This window comes from Anabrus simplex, chromosome 8 (genome assembly GCF_040414725.1).
Source record: "Anabrus simplex isolate iqAnaSimp1 chromosome 8, ASM4041472v1, whole genome shotgun sequence".
NCBI lineage: Eukaryota > Metazoa > Arthropoda > Insecta > Orthoptera > Tettigoniidae > Anabrus > Anabrus simplex.
In genome coordinates this window covers 45220178-45247156 of record NC_090272.1, presented here as the reverse complement: position 1 = coordinate 45247156, position 26979 = coordinate 45220178, and the positions used below count along the sequence as shown (strand labels likewise).

Below are 26979 nucleotides of genomic sequence, written 5' to 3'. Positions count from 1 at the left end.
ATGTATCAGTCATTAACCATTGCCCCAGAGAAGTGCGACAGGCTTCGGCAGCCGGCACAATTCCTATCCTCGCCGCAAGATGGGGGCTTCATTCATTCCATCCCTGAACCGGTCAATGACTGGGAAACAGGTTCTAGGTTTTCAATAAAGGTTGCAACAATAGCGTAAGACAAACTTTGAGGACGCATTCATCGCACGTAGAAGAAAAGCTGTTATATGCATATGGTCCGGAAACATTTCATGTCCATGTTAGAACTGATTTTCTACAACTCTACACAGTACATTAACTATGGGAAACACACAGGAACACAACGTACCGGTATAACACACGAAACTCTTTATTACATGACCTCCGTTAGCACTGATACATGCATCAACCCACCGTTGCAAGGAATCCCGGATGTGCTCATGTTAATAAATGTCAAATTACGTACCGTAGCTCATGTTAATGTAAGTTAATTTATGGACCTTCTTCTCCTTCTTCTTCTTCTTCTTCTTCTTCTTCTTCTATGGCTCTACAGTTCATTGTGAACCTAGGCCTCTTCAACAATCTTCCGCCATTTTTCTCGATCCAACGCTAAAGCTTTCCAATTCCTATAGCCTAGAGATGGGCACTATCGACTGAAAACCACTATCGACTAGTCGGGCGATAGTCCCTTCAAACTATCGACTGAATAGTCGAATATTTTCAGTCGAACAAAAGTATTCATTACTTCCTGTTGAGAAGACTGAACAGTCGAATGATTTCAGTCGAATTAAAGTATTCATATCACGCAAGTAGTCATTCCATGAAAAACATTCGAATGTTTCCAGTCGAAACTCTCCGTATCAAAAGTAGAGAATCGTACTTTTACGAATTCGACTCAATTTAACGCAATTTACCAATAATTAGATATCACTTGTATAGACACCCATTAGATAAAAAATTAATGTTATATTGAGTGATTTACAAATTTATTCAAAGGGACCCACGTTCGCAGCCGAGAAGTCCACTCTGCTCCACATTAGGAATAAGAAGCTGCACCACCTGGATATCCCAGTTCCGTATTCCATTCACGGACAGCGGATACCAGTTTTCCATGGGGGTTTCTACATTCATTCCTGGCAAATGCCACAATAGTACTGTACCTTGGGCACATACCCCAATCCCGAATTATATAATCACACTATCGAGGAATTCACAGTTGCGCAGATTAAAATCCGGTTTACGCACTCGTCCGTACATGGGGCTAACAAATACGAACCAACATCATACGAATGGCCTTTCTTGGTGCTAAATGGACAGTGAAACGTAGAAAGACGACAATGAGGCTCTATTCCTGAACAATGCTAACAATAATATGTAAAACTTGTTGCTGTAGGCTAGTACACAATCAAGATATATATGAGAATAGCCAAACACACTATCGCACTATTGTATATTCTGTGACGGGAGTGCGACTGAATTCAGTCGACTAGTTTTTTAAAGCAGTCGACTGCTACGATAGTTTAAACTATCGACTAGTTCGATAGTTATCAGTCGATAGTGCCCATCTCTACTATAGCCGATTTCCCGAAGATCTTCAGTAACTCCATCCATCCATTTGGTTCTCGGTCGACTTCGTCCTCTCTGTCCCCCTGGATTTCCATTTAATATCATTTTAGGTACTTACGTATCACTCATCCGTGCTACATGCCCGGCCCACCTCAATCTGGCTGATTTCACTATTCTTCTAATAGGGGGGTCTTTATAAATGTTGTACAATTCATGATTGTACCGGTTATGTAGCGTATACCTATCTATAAAATGTCACTGTAATATTTGTCCCAAATGGAACGTAATAAGTCCTTTTACACAAATGAAGTGAAAAATCTGCGGTAACTTAAGACATGCCGTCGTTACTAGAGAAAAATCTAAAGAAATATGTATACGTACTTACAGTACTCCCTTATGTTGTATTCCGCTGCTTGTGCCGTCTTTTGTTTCTTTCTTGAAGTCCAGGGCTAGCACCGACGAATGGGAGGGCTATGTCTGTGAATTCTCATTATCTTTGTCCATATGACTAGCGCGGGCAGTTCAAACAGCAAAATAGCATGATCCCTGGACCAATAAATATATAATAATAATAAATTTTATTGCGCATAATGTGCAAAATTTGCACATTACATCAAGTAAATTACAATTCACTCAAGGAGAACTTTGTTCAGAGCAAAATTGATTCAGAGAGACTGTTCTCTTCTTGCACTTCATTACGTGATATGTATCACACTGTTCATTGCACAATACACATACACACTCCTGGCTGGCCCGGTGGTAGGATTTCTTGGCGCAGATACGGTGATGAAAGCCGTGTATTGCAAAGCGTGTCACCAAATGTCTCAACTCATATTCCTCTTTTACCCAATCCTTATTTATCAGTGCGTCCGACTCGTTGGCTGAATGGTCAGCGTACTGGCCTTCGGTTCAGAGGGTCTCGGGTTCGATTCCCGGCCGGGTCGGGGATTTTAACCTTCATTGGTTAATTCCAATAGCCCGGGGGCTGGGTGTTTGTGCTGTCCCCAACATCCCTGCAACTCACACACCACACATAACACTATCCTCCACCACAATAACACGCAGTTGCTTGCACATGGCAGATGCCGCCCACCCTCATCGGAGGGTCTGCTTTACAAGGGCTGCACCCGGCTAGAAATAGACACAATAAATTATTATTATTTATCAGTGCGTCTGTGCTGTAAAAGCTTTCCTCGATCGAGTCCCTTTTGTCTCGTAGTTCTCGTAACAGCTCCTCGTATGCCGGAGTTTGCTGTAGAGGCATTTGTAGTCTTAAATCCTCTATCAGGAAGGTTTCCCGTGCTGAAACATATACGTACCGGGATCGGGTGAATTTAGATACCTCTAGGACCCTCTTAAGGTATCTCGGTTTCATGCTTTCCAGTTTTCGTAGCTGTTTACGTGATACGTACTCCCCTATTACTTCTAATCCGTATGTGAGCGTTGGTAGCACTTTGACTTGGAAAAGATTCATGGCCGTCTCCAGTGACATTCTTTGCAGATGTTTGATTTCACTTATGCTTCTAAGTGCAGCAGCTAATCTCTTCTTTATGTGCACTGTGAAGGTCGTCCCGGAGACTTGTAGTGTGATCCCTAGATATGTGAACTGGTTTTTCGGTGTTAATGTATGTCCCCCATACACAATGTAGTCCCCTTTCTATAAGTGTCCTCCTCTCCTCAATACCATTAATTCTGTCTTCTTTAGATTCATCCTTAGCTCGTTGTCATCCGCCCATTGTGTGACAAGCTCCATTCCGTTTTGCAAATCTTTTATATTATCAGTGGCTAGTTCCATATCATCCGCATATATGTATATGCTTACATTTTGTGCTCCCTCTTTGATTTTTGTAGGGAAATCCTTTTTTTTTTTTTTTGCTGGTTGATTTACGTCGCACCGACACAGATAGGTCTTATGGCGACGATGGGACAGGGAAGGGCTAGGAGTGGGAAGGAAGCGGCCGTGGCCTTAATTAAGGTACAGCCCCAGCATTTGCCTGGTGTGAAAATGGGAAACCACGGAAAACCATCTTCACGGCTGCCGACAGTGGGGTTCGAACCTACTATCTCCCGAATACTGGATACTGGCTGCACTTAAGCGACTGCAGCTATCGAGCTCGGTAGGGAAATCCTGAATCAGCGCATTGAACAATAAAAGGCTCAAGGGGTTCCTTTGTAGCACTCCGATGGTTTGATCTATCCAGTCTGATTGGGATACCCCGTCACTGATTTGCACGTGGTTTGCCACTAGTATGTTAGCTATTAAATTCGTCATATCCGATCGTCCGACGAGGCTTTCCAGTTTCTCGATTAATTTCCTTCCATTGACAAGTGTCAAAGGCTTTGGTGTAATCAATGAAGATTACATACTTCTTCCCGTGGGCTTGTGTTCTTTCTTGTATGCCCTTTAGCAGACAGCTCGCCGCTATCAGGGTGGATCTCGCTTTCCGGAATCCAAATTATTCATCAGGTAACAGTGGTTCCATCAGGTTACTTATTTTCTGTGCTAATAGTTTGGTGAGTATTTTAAATGCCGCCGACTCCAGGGCTATCCCTCTGTAAGATTCTGGTTTGCTCGTGTCCCCTTGTCCTTTATACAGCATCTTTATGACTGGCTTCCGCCATGCATTAGGTACACTGAAAGGCGAATTACACTAGAAAAATTGCACATAGCTAGGAGAACGAAAGACAAAAGAGACCTGGAATGCTACCGGACAGCGAGGAAGAAATTTAAGGCGCTACTAAAGCTGAAAAAGCGGGAATTTAGGGCAAAGGAAGACGAAAAGCTTGTAAAGGATGCTGAGAAGAACCCTTATAAGGCACTCTGACCTCGGCAGCCGCGATTTCCAGCAGACATACCCATGGAGACCTGGGAGAATCATATGAAAGGTGTGTTAGCCCTTAAGGAAACCAGACCGAAGTTAGGGGAGAGGAAAGTGATAGGAAGAACTACAATCTTCACAAGTGAGGAAGTGAAAAAGGCCATCTCAACAAGCAAGGTAAACAAGGCACCGGGAATAGACGGACTTCGCGCAGAACATCTAAAAGCTACATTGCCCTACCTAGAACCAGTGTGGACAATGCTAATGAACAAGTGCGTGGAATCCGGTAACCCAATAAATGTACCATTTAATGAATGAGTTAGGGCAAAAAGCGAATGAGCAACATGAAGTAAACGACACCTTATTAATTCAAACAACTTCAGTGAGCAAAGACATCACATACAAAAGTGTTAGACAAACAAAGGACATACTGAAGCGCTGCGACGTAGCAGAAAAAAAAAATCGTTGTAAGGTAGAAAAGTATGTATCTATATCATTCTCTGCAAGTAAAATATTTCGTACTTTCTCTTAATTTACCGCAGATTTTCGACTTTATTTGTGTAAAAGCAATTATATTCCATTTGGGACAAATATTACAGTGACATTTCGTATATAGGTATGCGCTACTTAACCGATTGTATCTCTTCCTCCATGTTCCTCTTTCACAGACTGGGCCGATGATTCTTCGAAGTATAATTTATGGACCTTACCTCTTGTACACAGCAGGAAATTTACTTAGCGTAGTTCAAGTAAATAGGCGGAAATTTGTGGCATTTTTAGACCAAGAGAGATAATTTGCCGTTTCCGACATTTAATACAGAATGAGAATCTTTTATAATCCCATGAGGTTTAGTGCAATAGACCTAATAATCGTTAAGCTAACAAGCAATAACCAAGTCATCATTTTTGGATCCTTATACGTGATTTACCTTTCTTGTACACTACTGTACTAAAGTAAAGGGGAAGGGCATGCGCAATCAGTGAAGTTTATTCAGCAATTCAGTACTCACCTCAGAACTTGCAGTAGTGTTGCACACATAAGCGATGCTGGAGGCTCCGCGGTACGGGCCGACCGCGAAGTGTGGCACTGCGAACACCAAGGAACCGAGTCCCATGACCAAGACACCCCAGCCGAGCCACCGCGGCTTGCTGGCGGCAGGACGGCCGCCCAGGTACGTGACGGGGACCAGGCAAATGAAGGACGCGATGTCATAGCCACCTGCTACCAGCCCGGACTGGGCGGAGCGAAGAGAGAAGCGTCGCTCGATGGTGGTGATCACAACGTTCACGAAACCATTCACCACCATGCCTGGAACAAGTAATAATAATAATTATCGGGAACACTGGAAGTGAAAAGATAGCTAATATAATTCATGCAGAAAAATTGCGTAAATCCTACACAATCACTTGGAATATTTAATTTTCCGTAATTTCTGTCTGTCTCTATCTATCTATCTATCTATCTATCTATCTATCTATCTATCTATCTATCTATCTATCTATCTATCTATCTATAATATATATATATATATATATATAATAAGAGTTTTGTCTGTACATTGCTCAGAATTTAAAAAGGATGGTATTTCTGTATCAGTCATGTCCACAGTAACAAGGAAATGCAGTTTTTAATTTTCCGTAATTTCTGTCTGTCTATCTGCCTGTACACGCATCACGAGAAAACGGTTGAAGAGAATGTAATGAAAATCGGTATGCAAAGTCGAGGAATAAGTCGCTACAATCTAGGCCATGAATAATTTTTTTCACGCTGAGTAAAATGGTAGTTTAGGGGAAGGTCTAAAATTTAATTCTCAAATATTTGTGTTATTAGTGATCGTATCTTAATGAAAATCGGTAGGCAAAGTCGGGGAATAAATCGCTATAATCTAGGCCATAAATAATTTTATTCACGCTGAGTTAAGTAGTAGTTTAGGGGAAGGCCTAAAATTTAATTCTCAAATATTTGTTATTAGTGGTCGTATCGATAAATAAATTTGCGATCATTTATGACTTATACATTGTTACCGTACCGGCTATGATCACGGAGATATACATGAATTTGGATATTTGTTACTATAAGTCCATGTCAGCGCCGAATGACGAGATGACGGGACGAGAAAATGGGTAAACAGAATTTAATGAAAATCGGTATGATAAGTCGGAGAATAATTTTACGCTATAAATAATTTTATAAGGCGCCCTAATATCACAGAGTCGAAAGAAAACTAAATGTGAAGGACTACAATATATAAGCTCATAAGATTGATCAACAATAACATTACATTGACCATTGTTTATTGTGATGTGCTTTGTGTCTTCTGTTGCCACTCAACTCTGATAGATAGGATTACTGCTGCGTACCGAGTATTTTTCAAATTTGCTCTACGTCGCACCGACACAGATAGGTCTCATGGCGACGAAGGGATAAGAAAGGGCAAGGGGTGTGAAGGAAGTGGCCTTGGTCTTAATTAAGGCACAGCCCCAGCATTTGCCTGGTGTGAAAATGGGAAACCACGGAATACCATCTTCAGGGCTGCCGACAGTGGGGTTCGAACCCAATATCTACCGAATGCAAGCCGATAGCTAGTGACCGAAACCGTGCAGCCACTTGCTCGGTACATTCCTTTGGAACTAGTGCAACTTTAAAATATCGCTCTCTTGACATCGCAACATTGAAATGGCCACAACTGAAAATTGCTCGAGGTAAATAGAGACCTTCACGTCCCTTGAGGTTTATTCATTGAGAGAAGCATCCGTGGTTCAGACAGCAGCGCGCCGGTCTCTCGCCGCTTGGTTCTGAGCTTCAAATTCCGGTTACTACATATGAGATTTGTGCTGAACAAAGCGAAGAAGGGACAGTTTTTCTTCAGGTACTCCGGTTTTCTATGCCCGTCTTTCATTTCAGCAACACTCTCAATATCATTTCACCTGTCAGCCATTAATCATTACCCCAGAGGAGTGCGACAGGTTTCGCCATCCGGCACAATTCCTATCCTCGCCGCTAGTTTGAGGCTTCATTCATTCCATTCCTGACCCGATCAACTGACGACATCCTCCAATGCGCACATTCATAGTGCGGTTCTCGTTAATGCTTCCGTCGTGATGACGATATAACTCGACTGGAGTTGCTGGCGTCTTGCCCGTATATGAACACTATCGAACATGTCTGGATTAAATTGAAAAAAAAAAAAAAAAGGGCTGTTTGTGGACCTCACGACCCACCAACTACTCTGTGATATTTACGCCAAATCACTATTGAGAAGCTGGACAATGTTGGCCGACATTACGTTGATGAACTAGTGGACAGTATGCCAAGACGAATTGACGTATGCATCAATGCAAAGAGACGTGGTACCCGACATTAAACTCACTCGTGTGTGCTGTATTCAAATTGAGAAACAAAGCTGTATTATTGTAGAGGTTATCATTTGTTGGGCAATAAATAGCGCTGATGTGGTATCTCTTTCGTTTCTTGACATAAATGTGTTATGGCGCGGGTTCTTCTGAACATTTGTGTAACATGACGGGACAAAATGTGAGACGGAACTGTAACCATGGTAACCGTGCAGCCAGTGATGTAAGGTATGAATGTATGGTCAGATGATTTTACCTAGCAACCGTGCAGACAGTGATGTAAGGTATGAATGTATGGTCAGATGATGTTACCTAGCAACCGTGCAGGCTATGGCTGGTTGCCAACTGGAATTAGCAGGCGTTGCTGGGTGGCCATGATCAGGAGAGACATTTATAATTTGATTTTCGCAAAGGTAAAAGTAGTTTCTTTTTGTAAAGATTCAGGAACTCTTTGGTCCGAGGTGATGCAAAACTTCTTTTTATGTTTATATTTCTATGCAAACCCCTCGTTGGCAGATAACAGGCTCAACAAATCTGATAAGTTATCGGCAAGGGTCTGAGAAAAGTTCCTACTTGGTCTTGTTTGTTCTGATATTCAGTTCAGGAGCTCCTACCTCTTCCCGTAGTCTTGCAAAGTTTCTATTCCATATCTTTAAACCTTTGGACCAGGAAGGCATATGACATTGGCAAAATTCAAGTTTCTCTTTTCTTCCTCTAGTTACCTGCGTTATACTCTGACATTAATATCTGCTCGTCACCTACTAATTTGGACACCTCATTTCATTACTACAGCGTTATTTAGGCATCTGTTCTTTTTAATGAACTCTTTGATGGAGACAATTAAATATCTCCTCTCCCTTATTGTTTCATTCAATTACAAACTTTTACTTAGACGAGAGAACTCAAACAAGTGTTCGTCTGGTGAACACGGAGAGGGATCCCGGTTGCCATGGCGCTAATATTATGACGCATCCTGACAGCAGCTAAACACATGACCTGGGTGGGGTGGGCAACCCTACTCGACAACAAGGCTGGTCCTTTTATTAGGTTGCAATTATTTTTACAGAGGGAAACAGGAGTAGTGAAGCGACGGAGGAGGTGGCGATGGTGGTGGTTTTCGAGTAGGGTAGCCAGAGAATGGGGTTGAAAAGTGGAGGGGGGAACAGGGTCACAATGGAAGATAAAGAGAGTGGCACAATATGGAAACAGAGGGTGACAGAAATATGTAATTCTGTTTCCGATGTAAAGAGTGCCCAATAAGCTTTCGTCAACAAGTTGGCAAGAGTTTGTTGAAAAAAATCACTTTACAGTAGATTAATCCTAACTTCTAATTTATTTTTCTCTGGAGGATGAATAACATGACAGCTAATCTCGTTAATGTCGTATTAGTGAAACAACTCTCTCCTCCTTACCAGGTTCCTTGAGACTAACGATTTTAACGCAGCAGATTGTGCTGGCATGTTGAATAATACGGCATTATATATAAAAGAAAGTGTCCAATTTTAAAGTTGCATTAGCAAGAGGAGTGAGGCGGAAACTCGCAGTACATTGTCTGCTAATTTCTGTTTTATGTGCCATTCTCTCTCAACTTCTTTGCCTCCAAGTTTCGTCTTGAAGAACAACTTTCTTTGTTTCAAGATTTCCCTACACGTAGACTGGAGTCCTTTCTCTCATTCCTTTCCAGATTCACTTCGCTCTCTCTTCATCTATGGATCATTCCTGAAATGTCTGCCTCATGATCTCAAGATTGCGGCTTCTACCGAGGAAGACATTGTTTTTATTTTTACAACTGGCTTTACGTGGCACCGACACAGATAGGTCTTATGGCGACGATGGGATAAGAAAGGACTAGGAGTGGGAAGGAATCATCCGTGGCCTTAATTATGGTTCAGACCCAGCATTTGCTTGGTGTGAAAATGGGAAACCGCGGAAAGCCATCTTGAGGGCTGTGGCCGGTGCAAGCTCACAGCTGCGCGCCCCTAACCGCACGGCCAACTCGTGCTGTAAACTCGGAAGAAGCGATTAACACCGGTTTTCAGTCTTAAGACTAGTAAAATCGTGTCCTCATCCCGAAGTGGAGCAGCTCTTTTCAGGCACACTCCCAATGGAGGTGAGCTGCATGTACCATTTAATATAGATACAAGGCGTCTTGCCATTGTTAAATTTCTGGCAGCACCGCGAATCGAACTCGGAACCCTGAGGACGTCAGGTAATAATAACGCTACGGAGGCGGACAATCTTATGGCGGATCCGTTGCCATAATACATTTCCAGACAATCCCGTTATTTGCGGCTTCCTCCATTGGCATACTGGATGGTCGGAAAGAACGTGAACCGAGGTATATGAGCATTAGAGCGTTGGTCATACTGATACAGCGGAACCTCGATATCTCGAATCACCTCGAGAGCTAAATTTTATTTCGAGTTACCGAAATTTCGAGATATAGAGAATACGTTTTGGGGATATATAGCACATAATTGAATTATGTGTGTCTACGGGTTTATACTGAATATATTATTTTAACAGTATTAAAAAATAAATAAACAAACTCCATTTTACGGCATTATAATTATTATAAAATATTAATAATAATCGTATAGCCTCAGCTACCGTGTGCAGACATTTCGATTTGACGCCATCTGGCTGTCTGCTCGTCAATTTCGACGTTCCGTTTTACTCTAAGTCCGCTAGATGGCAGACCGAGTAAACCGGATCTCTCTTGGGCGTCTGTGGCTGAGATTTAATTAATTTTGTCGGGTAAACACCAAATGTGTCACCAGAGATCTTTTACATGCCGACATCGTACGACATGGAGTGTCAAATGGACTTTTTTCCGCCCTTCAAAAATCCGATACCTCTGCCGGGTTTGAACCCGCTATCTTGGGATTCGGAGGCCGACACTAGATACAGTAGGGAAACAAGAAACGTCCCTTAACACATTTGGAAGAAATGCATTAGTCTCATCTATTTGTTACTGTTAACCTTTCCTCCCTTCACGTTGAAACTTCTCGTCAATATCACGCAGCCGAGATTCGTAAATGGAGCTTGTCATCCGCGACTTCGTGGGTTGCTGCTTTCGTACGTGACCGGTAATTAATTTCCACCTGAGAAACAGCGAGGCTTCGCCGATTTTCTGATCACTAGAAGTTTTAGTTTTTCTGTTCGCGTCGTATTAGCTCACAGCATCACTGTACTTTACTTGTTAACTGTTCCTCACAAACCACAAATGCCGTATTGCGCAGTTAATGTTGCACAAAATTCGAGTAATTTTTGCTTCAAGGGAGGAAATGTTTGCTTCGAGAAATTCGTGCAACCGAATTTCAAGTAATAGAGAAATAAATAAACGTGAAGAATAGGAAAAATGGCGGGGAAATTTAAGTTACTTCGAGATACTAAAAATTCGAGTAATGGAGGTTCGAGATATCGAGGTTCGACTTTAGTTCGATATCTCGCGTCGCTGTGGCTTAGACGGGTTCGAGAGCCATGCCGAGAAATCGACATCAAACACACTGTAGGTTTCAGCCGGTGTCTCCGTAGCGCAATTGCTGAGGCGCGATCCTGTAAGCTCGGAGGTCCATGTTCAAATCCCTACCCTGGTGCAGTTCCTTTTCGTCTATGTTTGCTCTAAAACTGATCTTATGCCACGTGCAGATTTAGCAGCACCGCCTCACAAAGCCAATTTGAATTCACCCGCGAAGCGATTTGATTGGCTACCTTCAGCAGCTAATAAAATCACAACGACGCGAGAAATCGAACTATTTTCTTCAAATTATTTATCAGTATGGCCAACCCTCTAACGCTCATTTACCCGGTTCACGTTATTTCCGACCATTCTGTATAAATATGTGTCCGGATATCATCTATAATTTGTTTGGGAAAGGTATTTCTAGGTCATCCTCGTGGTTGATTACCTTTAATGAAGCCTTCTGCCACATTCATTAAAGTGGTGTGGCACATCTTGTGATACCGCCATGCGAGAGTCCGACTCATTGGCTGAATGGTCAGCGTACTGGCCTTCGGTTCAGAGGGTCCCGGGTTCGATTCTCGGCCGGGTCGGGGATTTTAACCTTCATTGGTTAAATCCAATGACCCGGGGGCCGGGTGTTTGTGCTGTCCCCAACATCCCTGCAACTCGCACACCACACATAACACTATCCTCCACCACCACATTAACACGTAGTTACCTACACATCGGAGGGTCTGCCTTACAAGGGCTGCACTCAGCTAAAAACAGCCACGCAAAATTAAAAAAACCATGCGAGAGATCTGTTTAGGGTAGTAAGAAGAATTGATCTCATTGGGTCAGAGTGTCTAGAACACTGAACTTTGACATTTTATCTTCCCATGTTACGAAATGAACACATTGCCCAGGACATATATTTGGAGCGCATGGTAACTGACAACTGCTGAGTGAAAATTCCTTCCTGAAAATTCGATTCCTTGAATTTCTCTCAGAGTTTTTAGGCCTTGATAAGATCTTACCTAGTTAACAGGAAACAGTATGTATTTTATAAAGCATATTCATTTCAAAATGTTATAGCCAATTCATTTGTACCTCGTGGCTAAAATCTTTATATAATCGGTATTGTTGATGTCGTGTCTAACTCTGAACCGATGGTCTGAAACAATATTCTTCAATTAAAGCCACTAAAGGCTTTAAGACTTTACAACATGTCTTCAATCAAGTCAAACAAAAGACAGATTTAGGTATTCAGTTCAATTGATCTTAAATTTGGAGGTCATATTGAATACATAGTTAATCGGGCCTAAAGGAATTTGGGTTTCATATTTCGAATTTCGATAAATTTTCAACGGACAAAGTTATTTGTCTTATACAACTCATTAGTAAGACCAAAACTGAACATGGTTCTTGTTTGTGATTGACCAGAGCGCCACTTCCTGGGGTTGTTTATATCGGGAGTGGTCGGGCAGCTTCGCGTGCAATCGGGTGAGCGAGTGAGTGACTAGAAGGCAGCATGGCTGCCGGACTGTAGTGAAATGTGCTATGCGGACAAGTTCTGTAAATATCTAAACCATCGCGTGAGCGACAGGTTAAACAAATGTATCACGATGTGTATATAGTGTAATACACCTAGTATATGTATAATTAAATACAGTTCATCTTTCTATGTGTATGAACCAGCAGGTCGGAACAGTTCTGTTATCTGGAGTCCTTCAGATCCTAAGTACATAAAATTAATTGATAAGGTATACAAAATCAGTTCATGAAGTATATGAAGTGGAAACTGTCACATACATACCAAAGATGTCAGTCGTACTCCACAATGTTACCACCCAAAGACTTAGAAAATGCATGATGTTATTTTTGTATATTTATTAGCAAAATTAATGACGAGGAGTTACTTGGTTGTATACTATCTCCGTTTTGTATACATGTCAGATTTCATTATTATAATTCTTCTTTTAATTTCTTATCTCTAAATTCTACTGTTAAATTTTTCTTCTGTTTGAATTCACTGTTTTTAATTACCTATAAATTAAACATTCTATTTCTCTTCTCAGAGTATTATTTTGCTTACTGTGTCCTATTTGTTTCGTACTCTCTCTTATTAGACTGTTCGTATAATTTAACTTCATAACTAAACATTTTTTATTGTATTATTCACTTTCTCTTGTTTGGAATCTTCAAATCTAAACTGGTTAGTTCATTGTATTCTTCAATTTGTATTTTATTTGTTTGTATTCAATTAATGTTTAGTAGTGCAATTGTTATTTGTGTACAGTGCACATTGTGATTGGGTGAAAGCCTGCTATGTTCGTCATTAAATAAATAAATAAATAAATAAATAAATAAATAAATAAATAAATAAATAAAATAAATAAATAAATAAAACACGATTAGCAATAGAAAAACAAGCTTTCAAGAAAAAGAGACGCTTGTTATGCAGCAAAATGTGGATGGAGTTAAGGAAACAATTGGCGAAATGCTTGGTGTAGTGCGATTTTCTGTATGGCTGAGAAACCTGGACGTAGAAGAAGAAATAGACGGAATTGAAGCATTCGCGATGTGCGTTTGGAGGAGAATGAAGAAAATAAAATGGGTGGATAAAGTGCAGAACAGTAAAGTACTTAAAAAAATCAAGAGACAAAGAACTCTCCTAAACCTGATTTAAAAGATAAAAGCAAACTCGATAGGACATATTGAGAGAAAAATGACTTCTAACAACAGTTCTTGATGGCAAAGAGGAAGGGGAGAAGAAACTAGAAACGATAAGAATAACAATGCTGAACGAAGTGAAAAGGGAGAGATACAAGACTACCAACAGCTGGGGTGGGATAAGGAACAGATGGAGACAGCTATGATGTCAGGACCTGCCAATAGGCAGAACACCTTATCTTACGATGCCATCACATCTCCAAGGATTCAAGCCGATTTTAATTCACATCTAAGGGGCATGCAATACAACTATCCATACAAATGCACGTAGCATTCTCAGTCAGTCGGAGGGAAATTCACTGGCACACAAGCATCTCCTCTTTTTGTATTAAATCTGTTTTAACCTGAGCAATGAGATGTGTAAATTCAGTCTTCTGTAATCTCTGACATAGCTAAGTGACTGATGGATGTTGCGTGGGCTCCGATTAGACCTAGCGCAGTTCTTTGTATTTGACATCCATGGGTGACCTGCGCGTTTGAATGTGTGGTGGTGGTGCTGGTGGTGTCGGGGCACAGGCTACTACTGTCGAATAATGCTTGGGGGTCTGCTGAAGGCTTAAAGTCACCATCAGACCGACGAATCAACACCTACATCGTCACGGATCCTCAATGCATATGAACACAGCAGAGAGGTTTGAAATTGAACCTAGGATTTTTGCACGCAATCTACCACCATCTCTGCTCCCCTGCCGGCCAACATTCTGACGGTGGCCACCAACAGAACTCGAAATAGGTAACTAGGGTGTCACATCATAATTATAGAGTTGCGCATGGCCACCAGGCTGATACCTATCTAAATGAAAAACATAAAGAGGTAGATGGATTTCTGAAGGGCGAAGAAAAATCCATTCAACACTCCATGCCGTACATCGGCATGTAAACTATCTCTGATGACACATTTGGTGTTGCTCTGTGTTCATGTAAATAAATAAAGAAAAAAAGGAGAACAAAGGAAGGAGTCTTACCTGGAACATGTATAAAAAGGAAACCACTTTTCTATTTACGAAAATCAAATGATCATAAAAATGTCTCCCGATCATGGCCATCCTTCAAGGGCTGCTAATTTCAGATGGCAACAAGCCATACGACAAAGCCTGCACGGTTGCTAGGTAACATTGCCTTCACGGCTGCTATGGTTACACTTTCATCACACAATTTGTCGCGTCTCGTTACACACATTTTCGGATGGCCCTCAGCCCTTAACCATATTTATGTCAAAAATAGAACTGCAGTAATCAAAATCGCAAATGAGCAAGAGAAAGCGGCAATAAAGAAAGGGGTGAGGCAGGGGTGTGTTTTATCTCCCATAAGTTTTAATGCTTACATTCAAGATTCACTGGACAGGGTCAGGGAAGACATGAACATAGGAGTAAAGGTAAATGGAGAAACGATGGATATGATCCGATTTCCAGATGATATTAGAATAGTCGTACAGAGTGAAGACTTAGAAAAGGTGGAAGAAATCATGGGAGACGAATTTAATATGAGGATCAATAAACAGAAAACGATGATATATGTGATAAGAGAAGAAGACTCAATAGTAAAAATCACAATTAAAGGGGAAACTTTAGAGGACGTGACATTACAAAAGATTGTACGAGTAATAGGGAAATAAGAAGTAGGATCAGTCAATCAAAAAGTGCATTTGGCAAAAAGAAAAAGAAAAGCCTATTTACCCGAAGTAGCATCAGTTGTGTTAGAAGGAAAGGATTATTCAATCGTGATGTGTGGAGTATTGCTGTTTACGGGTGTGAAACTGGGACAACAGGGAGAGAAGAGATTAACCACATTCGAACAGTGGTGCTACAGAATCATGTTCATATTCAGGATAGGATAAAAATAATAATAATTTATAATTTTGTGTGGCTATTTCTAGCCGAGTACAGCCCTTGTAAGGCAGACCCTCCGATGAGGGTGGGAGGCATCTGCCATGTGTAGGTAACTGCGTGCTATTGTGGTGGAGGATAGTATTATGTGTGGTGTGTGAGTTGCAGGGATGTTGGGGACAGCACAAACACCCAGCCCCCGGGCCACTGGAATTAACCAATGATGATTAAATCCCCCGACCCGGCCGGTAATCGAACTCGGGACCCTCTGAACCGAAGGCCAGTACGCTGACCATTCAGCCAACGAGTCGGACAGGATAACAAATAAAGAAGTATATAAGAAGAGAGTGCTATTTAGAGGAGAACAGCAACTAGAAGGACGAAACTGATCGGGCATATACTAAGACATGACAGCTTGCTAAAACTGATACAGTAAAACCTGCCTTTAGCGGAACCTTTATGAACAGGAAACCAATCTACAGATTGAACAATTGGCGGCAGGAGGAGGAGGAGGAGGAGGAGGAGGAGGAGGAGGAGGAGGAGGAGGTAAATGAATACGTGTATTAAGACGAACACAAACATCAAGCTCCCACGCTAGAGAAACCTTTGGACCAAAGGCCAGCTGGCTAACCGTTTAGCAATGGAGACGGACATGATGAATAAGAGCTAGGCTATATTATTCAAAATGTCATCCTCCATGAATAAGGCTTGTTAAACTACGCAGGATGGAATTTTCTAATTTACGGAAGAGCACTTCCTATCTCCTACACCAACAGGTTCATCCATTCCCCCTTAGACCTTGTGGCTGCCTGACGACATCTCTTTGTTATCCCCCTGCCGCTTTAATTAAGTTTACCAACTCTCTGCTTTATTTCCGGCCGAACACTTCCTCTGCCAACTCTTACACTACAAGTTATTGCATAATGGTAAGTTCTTTTTCACATTACAATTAGGCTCCCCCCCTTAACCCGGCTCGATCAATGTTCTGTGAGGCTACCAGCAGCAGTAGCGTACTTCGCTAAACGCCTTCCTCTCATTCCCGAGATAACAGGTTCGATCCTGGCTGAGATCTTGAGGACGACAAACAGACTAGTTGGTTGAGCGGTACGTGCCTGGTAATCGATCTGGAGAGTAAAGAATATTTATCGATAGTCATCATTACATAATGAAGGCATAATTAAAACAATGTCATAATTATTCCCTGCCACTTTAATTAAATTTAATCTCATAATTAGGGTTCGGAAGTTGAAAACCTATAAATAACATAAAAAGGACCTATTCAAAGACCTAAACATTTTTTAAAAGAGCTAAAACTGACAAAGGACGTGGAAATTAAATCCAAATTGTTTCATAATTTATTTTCAATTACATATTTAATGCAGATTCAAAATTTTTGGCAACAGATATTGGTCCAGTGGAAAGAGTAACGCAATTCAAATATCTGAGAGAAATAATTCAAGAAAATGGTTTAGACAAATCTGCAGTAGAAGAAAGGGTACGCAAGATGGAAAGAGCTTATGGTATCACGAAGAATTTTTATAACAAAAAGTTTCCATTGAAAAATCTTGAAATAAGGCACTACATTACAGTGGTGAAACCGGAATGCATATATGCAAGTGAATGTCTGGTACTAAACTTTAGATTGGATAAACTTGAGGTACTAGAAAGGAGAATCATGAGAAAAATCTTAGGCCCTGTGAAAACAATAGAAGTATGGAATTTAAAATATAATGATGAAATATACAGGAACATAGAAAACATCAGAGAAACCACAAGAAAAAGGAGATTGCAATTTTTTGGACATATTTACAGAATGGATAATTCCAGACTAACAAAAAGGATTTTCAAGTACCTTTGGGACAAAAAGCCAACAACTAGCTGGATTCAAGAAGTAGAGAAAGATTTAGAAAAAACTAATATAAGAGAAGAAGAAACGTTTGACAGAGAGATTTTTAGAAAGAGGGTAGTAAGTATGGAAGGATTCCAAGGAAGATTGAACAAGAAGCCTGGTGCGAAGTGGTGCGAGGACAGAAACAGCATAGTGAAAGGATGAAAGAATATTTGAAGGAATGGAAGAGAAAACAACAGAAAAATTGAACTGAAATTGGCACGTGGTCCTTAGCAGGCCTCATAGGAGAGAAGAGAAGAAGAGGAGGAGGAAGAAGAAATATGTTTAAAAATGCAAAATTCTGGTGGTATGCAACATACGGTGCAAAATATGAGTGACAGGATATATTTTATATTAACATAATTTAGAAAAGGAATTACAAATCTGGAGACAACAAACGTATAATAATAATAATAATAATAATAATAATAATAATAATAATAATAATAATAATAATAATAATAGACTTTACTTCCATACCTCTAGATGGCCATAACTAAAGTAGCTCGCTTGTTTTGTTTTTCTTCACACTTGCAACACTATCCTTCGAAGACATTCTTGAAACCCTTCTTCCACACAAACATTTGTATCATGTTTTTGTTTAGGAATAGCCCATGTTACTAGTGAGATCTCTTAGTTACTTCCCAGGTTCACGGAAATTGGCGAGGAATTATGTTTACTCGCATTAATTTTGGGTAGAAAAGGCAGTGCGTTCTCAACATTACTAACCCAAGAAATAATAACCATATGTAGATTCAATTGGTTGCTGTCCAACTTTATGCTTGTTCTGTATCAACAATAAAGCGCCCTGCTGTAAATCTGTGTAACAAGAAAGTCAAAAGCAGAACTCATCATCAGCTCTGGAAAATGAGTGAAACATACTCCTTTATTCTTTGTAACACGTAATTTCTCGGTTGAGATTTCCGTTTTTCATAAAGGTATCCTGCCCTCATACGAAGAAAATGAAAATATTGATGTATGTTTACTTGCATAGTTGTATTTTCGCCGTGGTATGCAGAATTTCTTAGCACTGTGGCAACTGCGAACTTTTACACACTGTATTTAAATTTGCAACACATTATATTTCCACAAAAATGTGTTAAACGATAACAATTAAGTTAATAAATTCCACAAGAAGTATTGCGTCCCTTGAATTCACATTACTCACCACGTGAAGATGCCATACCTAACCTAAACTATGAGGTCTCATTATCTTAATAACAACTGTTTACGTAAATCCAGATGTGATAAACTTAAAGAACAAACATGCAATATACTTAAAAATAAATTTCTGTCTTTCAACATTCAAAATTATCCAAAGAATGCCTCCAATACTTATGAATTACATTCACAAGTAAAAATTGTAACACTCTCTTAGCTCGCCTCCATTGATCAGCTGATGGGCTTGGCGCGCTTTCTACAGTATGGCCTGTATATTACGAAGGCAGTGCTTATACTCACTGTCCACATACACCAGTTATCTCGTCATTCCATGATCAAAACCTTGTGCAATAATGCAACACACAAACTGACAGAAGGATCCTGAACTGTTCTACCCAATATAAAGCAGATAATTTTGAGTGTTCATGCCGACTCATTGGCTGAATGGTCCAGAGGGTCCCGGGTTCTATTCCCGGCAGGGTCAGGGATTTTAATCGCCTCTGATTTATTCTTCTGGCCAGGGGACTGGGTATTTGAGTTTGTTCCAACACGTTCCTCTTCGTATTCATACAACACACTACACTAGCAACCACCACAGAAACACGCAATAGTGATTATATCCATATAGAGTTGGCGTCAGGAAGGGCATGGCCAATTCACATGTGCGACTCAGATCGCACCCGCGACCCCACAGGTGTGGAAAAAGCAGTAAAAGAAGAAAAGGAATTTGAGTGGTCATGAGCATGACTCATAGTCATAGGGTAGGTTCGAGAGATGAGTTGAATTATTTGGGGAATGGCAACTTTATAATGAATGCTAAGATTCATTAAACTAATAAAGAGAATCACCTAATAGCCCACCTATTTACTCGCTACTTTGGAACTATGTTTGATTTTTTTAACACAACAAATGAATCCAACTATTATTTAAACCTCCCTGTAAGAAGTGAATGCAAGTGGATATTGCTTTCATTTGACCAGAGAGAGAGAGAGAGAGAGAGAGAGAGAGAGAGAGAGAGAGAGTGTGTGTACGTTATAGCGTACGATTCTTTCATCAGTGCCGACTCAGTAGGTATGTCTCGCCTGCAGCTTAAGTTCGGCTCCCTGCCAATGTCCAACGTACCCATAGTGAACCGCATGTGTTGTGTCTCAGTGAGCCACTTCGCACTGTCTGCTGCGAGTCAGATGAATCGTGTGCCGTGAGCTATCCGTTGCTGTGATTCGATTCACTCGGACAATTGAATGAATCGATACACTGCTTTGAATCACTACACTACTGAACACAATCAGAAAATAAGTTACATGGTGTATACAATGTTGTAAATATTCACAAATAATAAAGGAAAACATTTCACCGGGACGGGGTTTACCCGAGAACTACAGCTAATGAGAACGGTGAACCACTATTCCCCAGTCTAAAAAGCCAAGAATAACGGCCGAGAGGATTCGTCGTGCTGACTACACGACACTTCGTAATCTGCAGGCCTTCCGGCTGAGCAGCGGTCGCTTGGTAGGCAAGGCCCTTCAAGGGCTGTAGTGCCATGGGGAGAGGGGGGGGGGGAGGTGAACCACTGTTCACCATTTTTTTCAGACTAATTTCGTTCATATCTATGTGAACTAATATAATAAGGATAATTTTATGCAAAAGTATTTTCTCCCCCAAGAAATAAAACTTTATCATTCCATGTAGCTATAGCAAGCCTGCTGCAGCCCTTTTAAGAAAGATCCTCCGATAAGGGTGGATTAACGTCCTACTAACTACTTTTACGGTTTTCCGAAACGTCGAGGTGTCTGAATTTCCCCCACAGGAGTTATTTTCATGTACCGATAAATCTACCGACATTAGGCTGTCATAGTTCAGCACTTTCAAATACCGAACACCATCGGACTGAGCCGCCAAGTTGGGCTTAATGCCAGTCCTTCTCCCATCCCCTAGTTTCGGATTACCTGAAATTGGAGAGTGGGTAATCATTTACTGTGTCCGGATCCAAGGCTAAACGGTTAGCGTGCTGGCCTTTGATCACAGGGGTCCCGGGTTCGATTCTCAGCACGGTAGGGAATTTTAACCATAATTGGTTAATTCCACTGGCACGGGGGCTGGGTGTATATGTCGTCTTCATCATCATTTCATCCTCATCACGATGCGCAGGTTGCCTACGGGAGTCAAATCAAAAGACCTGCATCTGGCGAGCCGAACATATCCTCGGACACTCCCGGAACTAAAAGCCATATGCCATTTCTATTTCATTTCATAATTTCTTATAATCCAAAATGCATTTTAACACACGAATTATTTTCCTTATTACGATTTGCTTATCTATTACAAAATTAATCATTGCGATTAAATTTAGGCCTATTAACTATTTCCACGCAACTTATAAATTTTAGTTTTTAGATTTATTTATTACCGGGCGAGTTGGCCGTGCGCGTAGAGGCGCGCGGCTGTGAGCTTGCATCCGGGAGATCGTGGGTTCGAGCCCCACTGTCGGCAGCCCTGAAGATGGTTTTCCGTGGTTTCCCATTTTCACACCAGGCAAATGCTGGGGCTGTACCTTAATTAAGGCCACGGCTGATTCCTTCCAATTCCTAGGCCTTTCCCATCCCATCGTCGCCATAAGACCTATCTGTGTCGGTGCGACGTAAAGCAACTAGCAAAAAAAAATTATTTATTTATTTATTTATGTATTTATTTATTTATTTATTTATTTATTTATTTATTTATTTATTTATTTGTCATGGACGTTAACAGAGTTATACAGCCTAGGACAGCATGTATTTTATTCCTTTTAAGTTGTATTAGTGCTTACTTTTGTGTACACAACCCTTTACTGAGTTAGTGTATCATGCAACTACAACATACATTATGGTAAATGAACGAATGAATTATTTCGTGAGTTTATTGTGTTCGTGAATGAATTATGAATGAATAGACACTCTTTTTATCCAGTCACCACCAACTCGGAGAAGAGCATTTATTAATCAGTGCTCTCAGCCTACCGCTGCAGAAGCGAGCAGCATGCATTCTCGATGAATGAGCCACTCCTCCTAGCGCCTGAGCTGCGCACACCAGGAACGAGAGTGGGTGCCGGATGCCATGTACAGGAAATAGTTGGAAATATTTTGCAAAATCATTTGTTTGGAGTACCCTGCTGAGTGGAAGTGAAAGTTAGACATAGGGAAAACAGGAAAAGACTCATCTTTAAGTAACTGAGAAGTGGGTATGAAGAAAAATTACAAGAACGAGCTGGACTGAAAGAAAAACAAATTTGGAAGTACTAAATCAAGGTTACGTCGCGCATTCCTATCTACGAAATGTCACTGTAAAATTTGTCACAAATGGAACATAATAATTGCTTTTACTTAAATGAAGTGAAAAATCTGCGGCAAATTAAGAAATACCCAAGTTATTAGAGAAATATGAATACACACTTAAGGCCTGTAGACAGGCCTCCTTTGTGTCGTATTCCGCTGCTGGTGCCGTCTTTTGTTAATTTCTTGAGGGAATGCTATGTCTGTGCATTTTCATTATCTTTGTCCATATGACTAGAGCGGCCAGTTGAAACAGCAAAATGGAGGTCAACAGCATTCACGATGTTATTTCGTTCTTCAATGAGGCAAATGACCATGATATAGTGATGTGGCTGGAACTCTACGGAAAAACAACTAAGGACGCATTCAACAACTTGGTGCTGCACATTACAGAGAAATATCACAGCTACCACAAAAATGATATAGCATGATTCCTGGACAAATAAATATTTTTTTTCTCCGAACGAAAATAGCATGATCCCTGGACCAATAAATCACTAGTCCACAGAATTCTTCTTATGTACATTGGCCATAGCTTTTTGTCGCCTATTAAATCTTGCATATCGCGATACAATTTAGGAAATGTCATTGACAACTGAAGCAGTGAAACGAAAGCAAAGAACTTCAGTGAACACAGACATCACACACGAAATTGTTGAAAGTATAAGACAAACAGAAGACATACGTGTGTTTCTGTGAGCGTAGCACCAAAAGTTCTTGTAAAGTAGTAAAGTAGGTATACATAATATTCTCCAAAAATAAAATATTTCTTAATTTACCGCATATTTTACACTTCAAGTGTGTAAAAGCAATTATTATGTTCCATTTGTGACAAATTTTACAGTGACATTTCGTAGATAGGAATGCGCGACGTAACCCTAAATGAAGTTAATGAGGAAAGAAACTGTTAAAAGAAATGGAAAGAAGGTAAATGAAATTGACAGGAAATACTGTACCATTAGACACAAGACCATCAGCAATACATTTGAAGGTAATGTACTAGGAAAAAATACTTGGAAGAGATCAAGGAAGAAATGGGATTCAGAAGTTACGTGGCGCGAAGAGAGGCGCAAAATAGAAACGAATACTTGTATCTACTAGGCATTGCCATTAGTAAATGAATAAATGAAGTAATTGCTTAAATTACTCATTTTTGTCGTAAGCGGAGTTACTACTTCTGCTCATGATCGTATCGTAGTGGAAGTCTTAGTACTTCCGTGTTCTTGTCGGTGAAACAGCATCACGCCTTACCACCTCGGTTAGGCAGCCCGCACGCCAGGGAGTCAACAGATATTATTCTGGCAATGAATACTACACACACTAAGTCCCTCTCCCAGGATATAACTTGGTTAAGATTCATACAGGGATGGGAGCTCTACGAGCAGTTAATGGAACTCCCAGTGCTCATACATTTAGATAACCTCTCGTCAATCACTGTGCTCGACATTCCTGGTTGACAAGCAGATAATCGCATCCAATAACGTCGTTAACATATTCATTCACCGGCCAGAACGGTCACCACAATGGAAATAGCTCGAGGGCTAGAGAGGGGCCGGCACAATGGTAATCAGATCATACTTCTCGGGGACTTTCAAGTCCTTGACATGGAGTGATAGTGTTAGCCATGAAAATACCATTTAAAAATAGGAACACTGAGATTTCGTAGAATTTTGAAAACTAAATCCTTTACGTGTATCGAGTGGCCTACATGTCAGAAATATTTCCGACAGACCAACATCTATTTAAGAAAGTCTAGGGTTACTGATGTACCGTGTGAGGGGTAGGCCTATACGGAGAAGTCTAGTTTCCAGTGGCTTTTCTCGCTAATCTAGTAGGTGTTATTTCAAATCACTCCGTATAGTTCAAGAACTATCAAAAGGAAGTGTTGTAAGGAGTAATCAGCAGTGATGGGAAAAGCAAAAAAATAAGAGTAATTGGGCTGAATTACAGACGCCTGAGAAAAACATTACTCAATTACTAGTTACTTTTTAAAAAGCAATCAGAAAAATTACAATAATTACTTCCCAGAAAGAGAGTCTCTAGGGAATCATTGGCATTTTTTCACATGGGGATGAATTGACAGCAAAGTTTGCAGGGAAAAATCCATTACTCCATTGTGTTTTCTTTAGCATAGATAGCCTACTTTAAGTGACTATCGTCACTAGGTGAAACTAATAACCTAACCCCATGGCACTACAGCCCTGAAGGGCCTTGGCCTACCAAGCAAACTCTGCGCAGCCCAAAGGCCTGCAGATTACGAGGCGTCGTATGGTCAGCACGACGAATCCTCTCGGCCGTTCTTCTTGGCTTTCTAGACCGGGGCCGCTATCTCACAGTCAGATAGTTCCTCATTTCTAATCATGTAGACTGAGTGGACCTCGAACCAGCCCTCAGATCCAGGTAAAAATCCCTGACCTGGTCGGGAATCGAACCTGGGGCCACCGGGTAAGAGGCAGGGACGCTACCCCTTCACCACGGGGCAGGCAGATGAAACTAATAGACTTTCAAAATTATTGCACGCAAGCAAAATTTTATATCACTTTCGTGTTTATATTATTTTAACAATACATACACATACATACGTCTTCGTTATGGACCGTTATGCCTTTCAGCATTCAGTCTGCAAGCCTCTGTGAATTTACCTAATGTCACCACAATCCTCTATTTGTAACTAGTTGTCTACACCTCTTATCTTTAAATAGTCAGAAACTGAGTCTAGCCATCGTCGGCTCGGTCTCCCTCGAGTTCTCTTACCCTCCAGAGCAGAGTCAATTATATTCCAAGGTAAACTATTTTCCTCCATTCGTCTTACGTGACCCCATCACCGACGCCGGTTTACGCGTACAGCTTCATCCATCGAGGTCATTCCTAACTTAGCCTTTATCTCCTGATTCCGAGTACCCTTCTGCCATTGTTGACACCTGTGTGTAGGAGCGATCATTCTCGCTACTTTCATGCCAGTTAGTTCTAAATTATGAATAAAATATCCTGAGTCCACACAGCTTTCACTCCCATAAAGCACAGTTGGTCTGAAAACAGACCGATGTAAAGATAGTTTCGTCCGGGAGTTGACTTCCTCCTTATACAATATTGTTGATCGCAACTGCGAGCTCACTTCATTAGCTTTACTGCACCCTGATTGAGTCTCACTATACTACCATCCTGAGAGAACACACATCCTAAATACTTGAAAATATCTACCTGTTTTCACAATAACTAATTCAAAATATTTATTCAAATAGGGAATGGAAAAGCCTTAACCCCTTCACGGTCACATGTTTATTCTGGCTCCATTCTCGACCACGTAACCCCTGTGGGTGGGGGCAGTAGAGTAACATCCATGGTATTCCATGCCGGTCGTAAGAGGCGAATAAAAGGAAGGCCGTAGAATTTAGAGTTCCTGAGCACCCTGTGAAGAAAAGAGGGAGACAATTGAACAAGTATCATCAGAATCTCCGAAGCAACCTAAGAAAATGGAGAAATCTTCAAAATGTTTTCTTAACTTTTTTACAGTGTGCTTTACGTCGCATCGACACAGTAGGACTTATGGAGACGATGGGATAGGAAAGGCCTACGAGTGGGAAGGAAGCGGCCGTGGTCTTAATTAAGGCACAGCCCCAGTATTTACGCGGTGTGAAAATGGTAAACCACGGAAAACCATCTTAAGAGCTGCCGGCAGTGAGATTCGAACCCACTATCTTCTGGATGCAAGCTCACAGCTGCGCGACCTTAACCGCACGACCAACTCGCCCGGCAATTGTAAAACTGAGCAAAATTATATGATTACTCATATCATACCTACGAACAGTCTTTCCTTTGACATATTTTTATATAATCTTTTATATTCGTTTGTACATGTCGGTCATCTGAGAAGACAATTTGCGATACATTCTATTTGAAAGTTGAGGTTCTACACATTTGCAAACCGCGGGATCCTCAAAACATGTTTTTAGCCACAAGGACCGTTTATTTTTCGACTTCTTTTACGTCGTACCGACGTAAGGAGGCAACCGTGATCTTAATTAAGGTGCAGCACCAGCAATTACACGGTGTGAAAATGTGAAACCACGGAAAACCATATGCAGCGATGCCGACAGTGGGGTTCGAACTCACCATATCCCGAAGGCAAACACACAGCTACGAGATTAAATGTTATTTTCACCTTTATAGGGCAAAATATGCTTCCCGGTAAATACTTTTAATATTCTGTTCCAACAGAATGCCAGCTAAAACCCCTCCGGACACTGTATTTTATGAGGTAGAGTTCTGTTTGGATTACAACAGCTACCCTTATTTAAATATTCATTCTCGTGTCTCGTCCGGAAATTAAATTCCATATCAATATATTTAAGTTGGCCCGTCCTGTTTACTCGCACACTTGATGTAGCGCATTCAACAAGTTAGTTATACAGCTACAAGTGGGGCCGGAAGCAATAGACTGGAGGCAATCACGGGCGAGGGGCTCGAAATTGATTCGTGCCAACTTGCCGAACAGAGTGGAGGCAGAGGACTGCGAATTTACTGTTACATTTATAGCTTCTGATTGCCGACTATCAGATAACTTCAATTTTATTAGGAGTGATGGGAAGAACTTTACATGAATTAGGGACAAACATGCCGTTAACTCCAATGATTCACAACGGGTGTGCGTGCCGTGGAAGTTCCAGCTGTAACGATGCGCTGATATTATTCACGTTAGAGGGGTCAAGAAGAAGATACTGGGACCATAAAAGAGGGAAAAGATGGGAGGTAATAGTATGAAACATTATCTGTAATGATTAACAGCGGGGGTTCCACAAGGGAGTAATATTGGACCTTTCTATTTATTTACATATATGATGTGAGTGGAGAACTGGAATCACAGATAGGTATTGTTTGCAGACTGTTTATGTTTATCTATATATATAAAAT

The 26979-nt window shown here is 40.9% G+C and overlaps 1 protein-coding gene across 1 annotated transcript in view; it reads right to left on the bottom strand.

Moving 5' to 3' along the window:
* Nucleotides 1–26979, bottom strand: part of Oatp26F (Organic anion transporting polypeptide 26F) — a 717049-nt gene that overhangs the window by 226592 nt on the left and 463478 nt on the right. The window contains exon 4 of the mRNA XM_068228964.1: nucleotides 5364–5662. Coding sequence (XP_068085065.1) covers nucleotides 5364–5662 — 299 coding nt within the window. The remainder of the gene's footprint in view (nucleotides 1–5363; nucleotides 5663–26979) is intronic.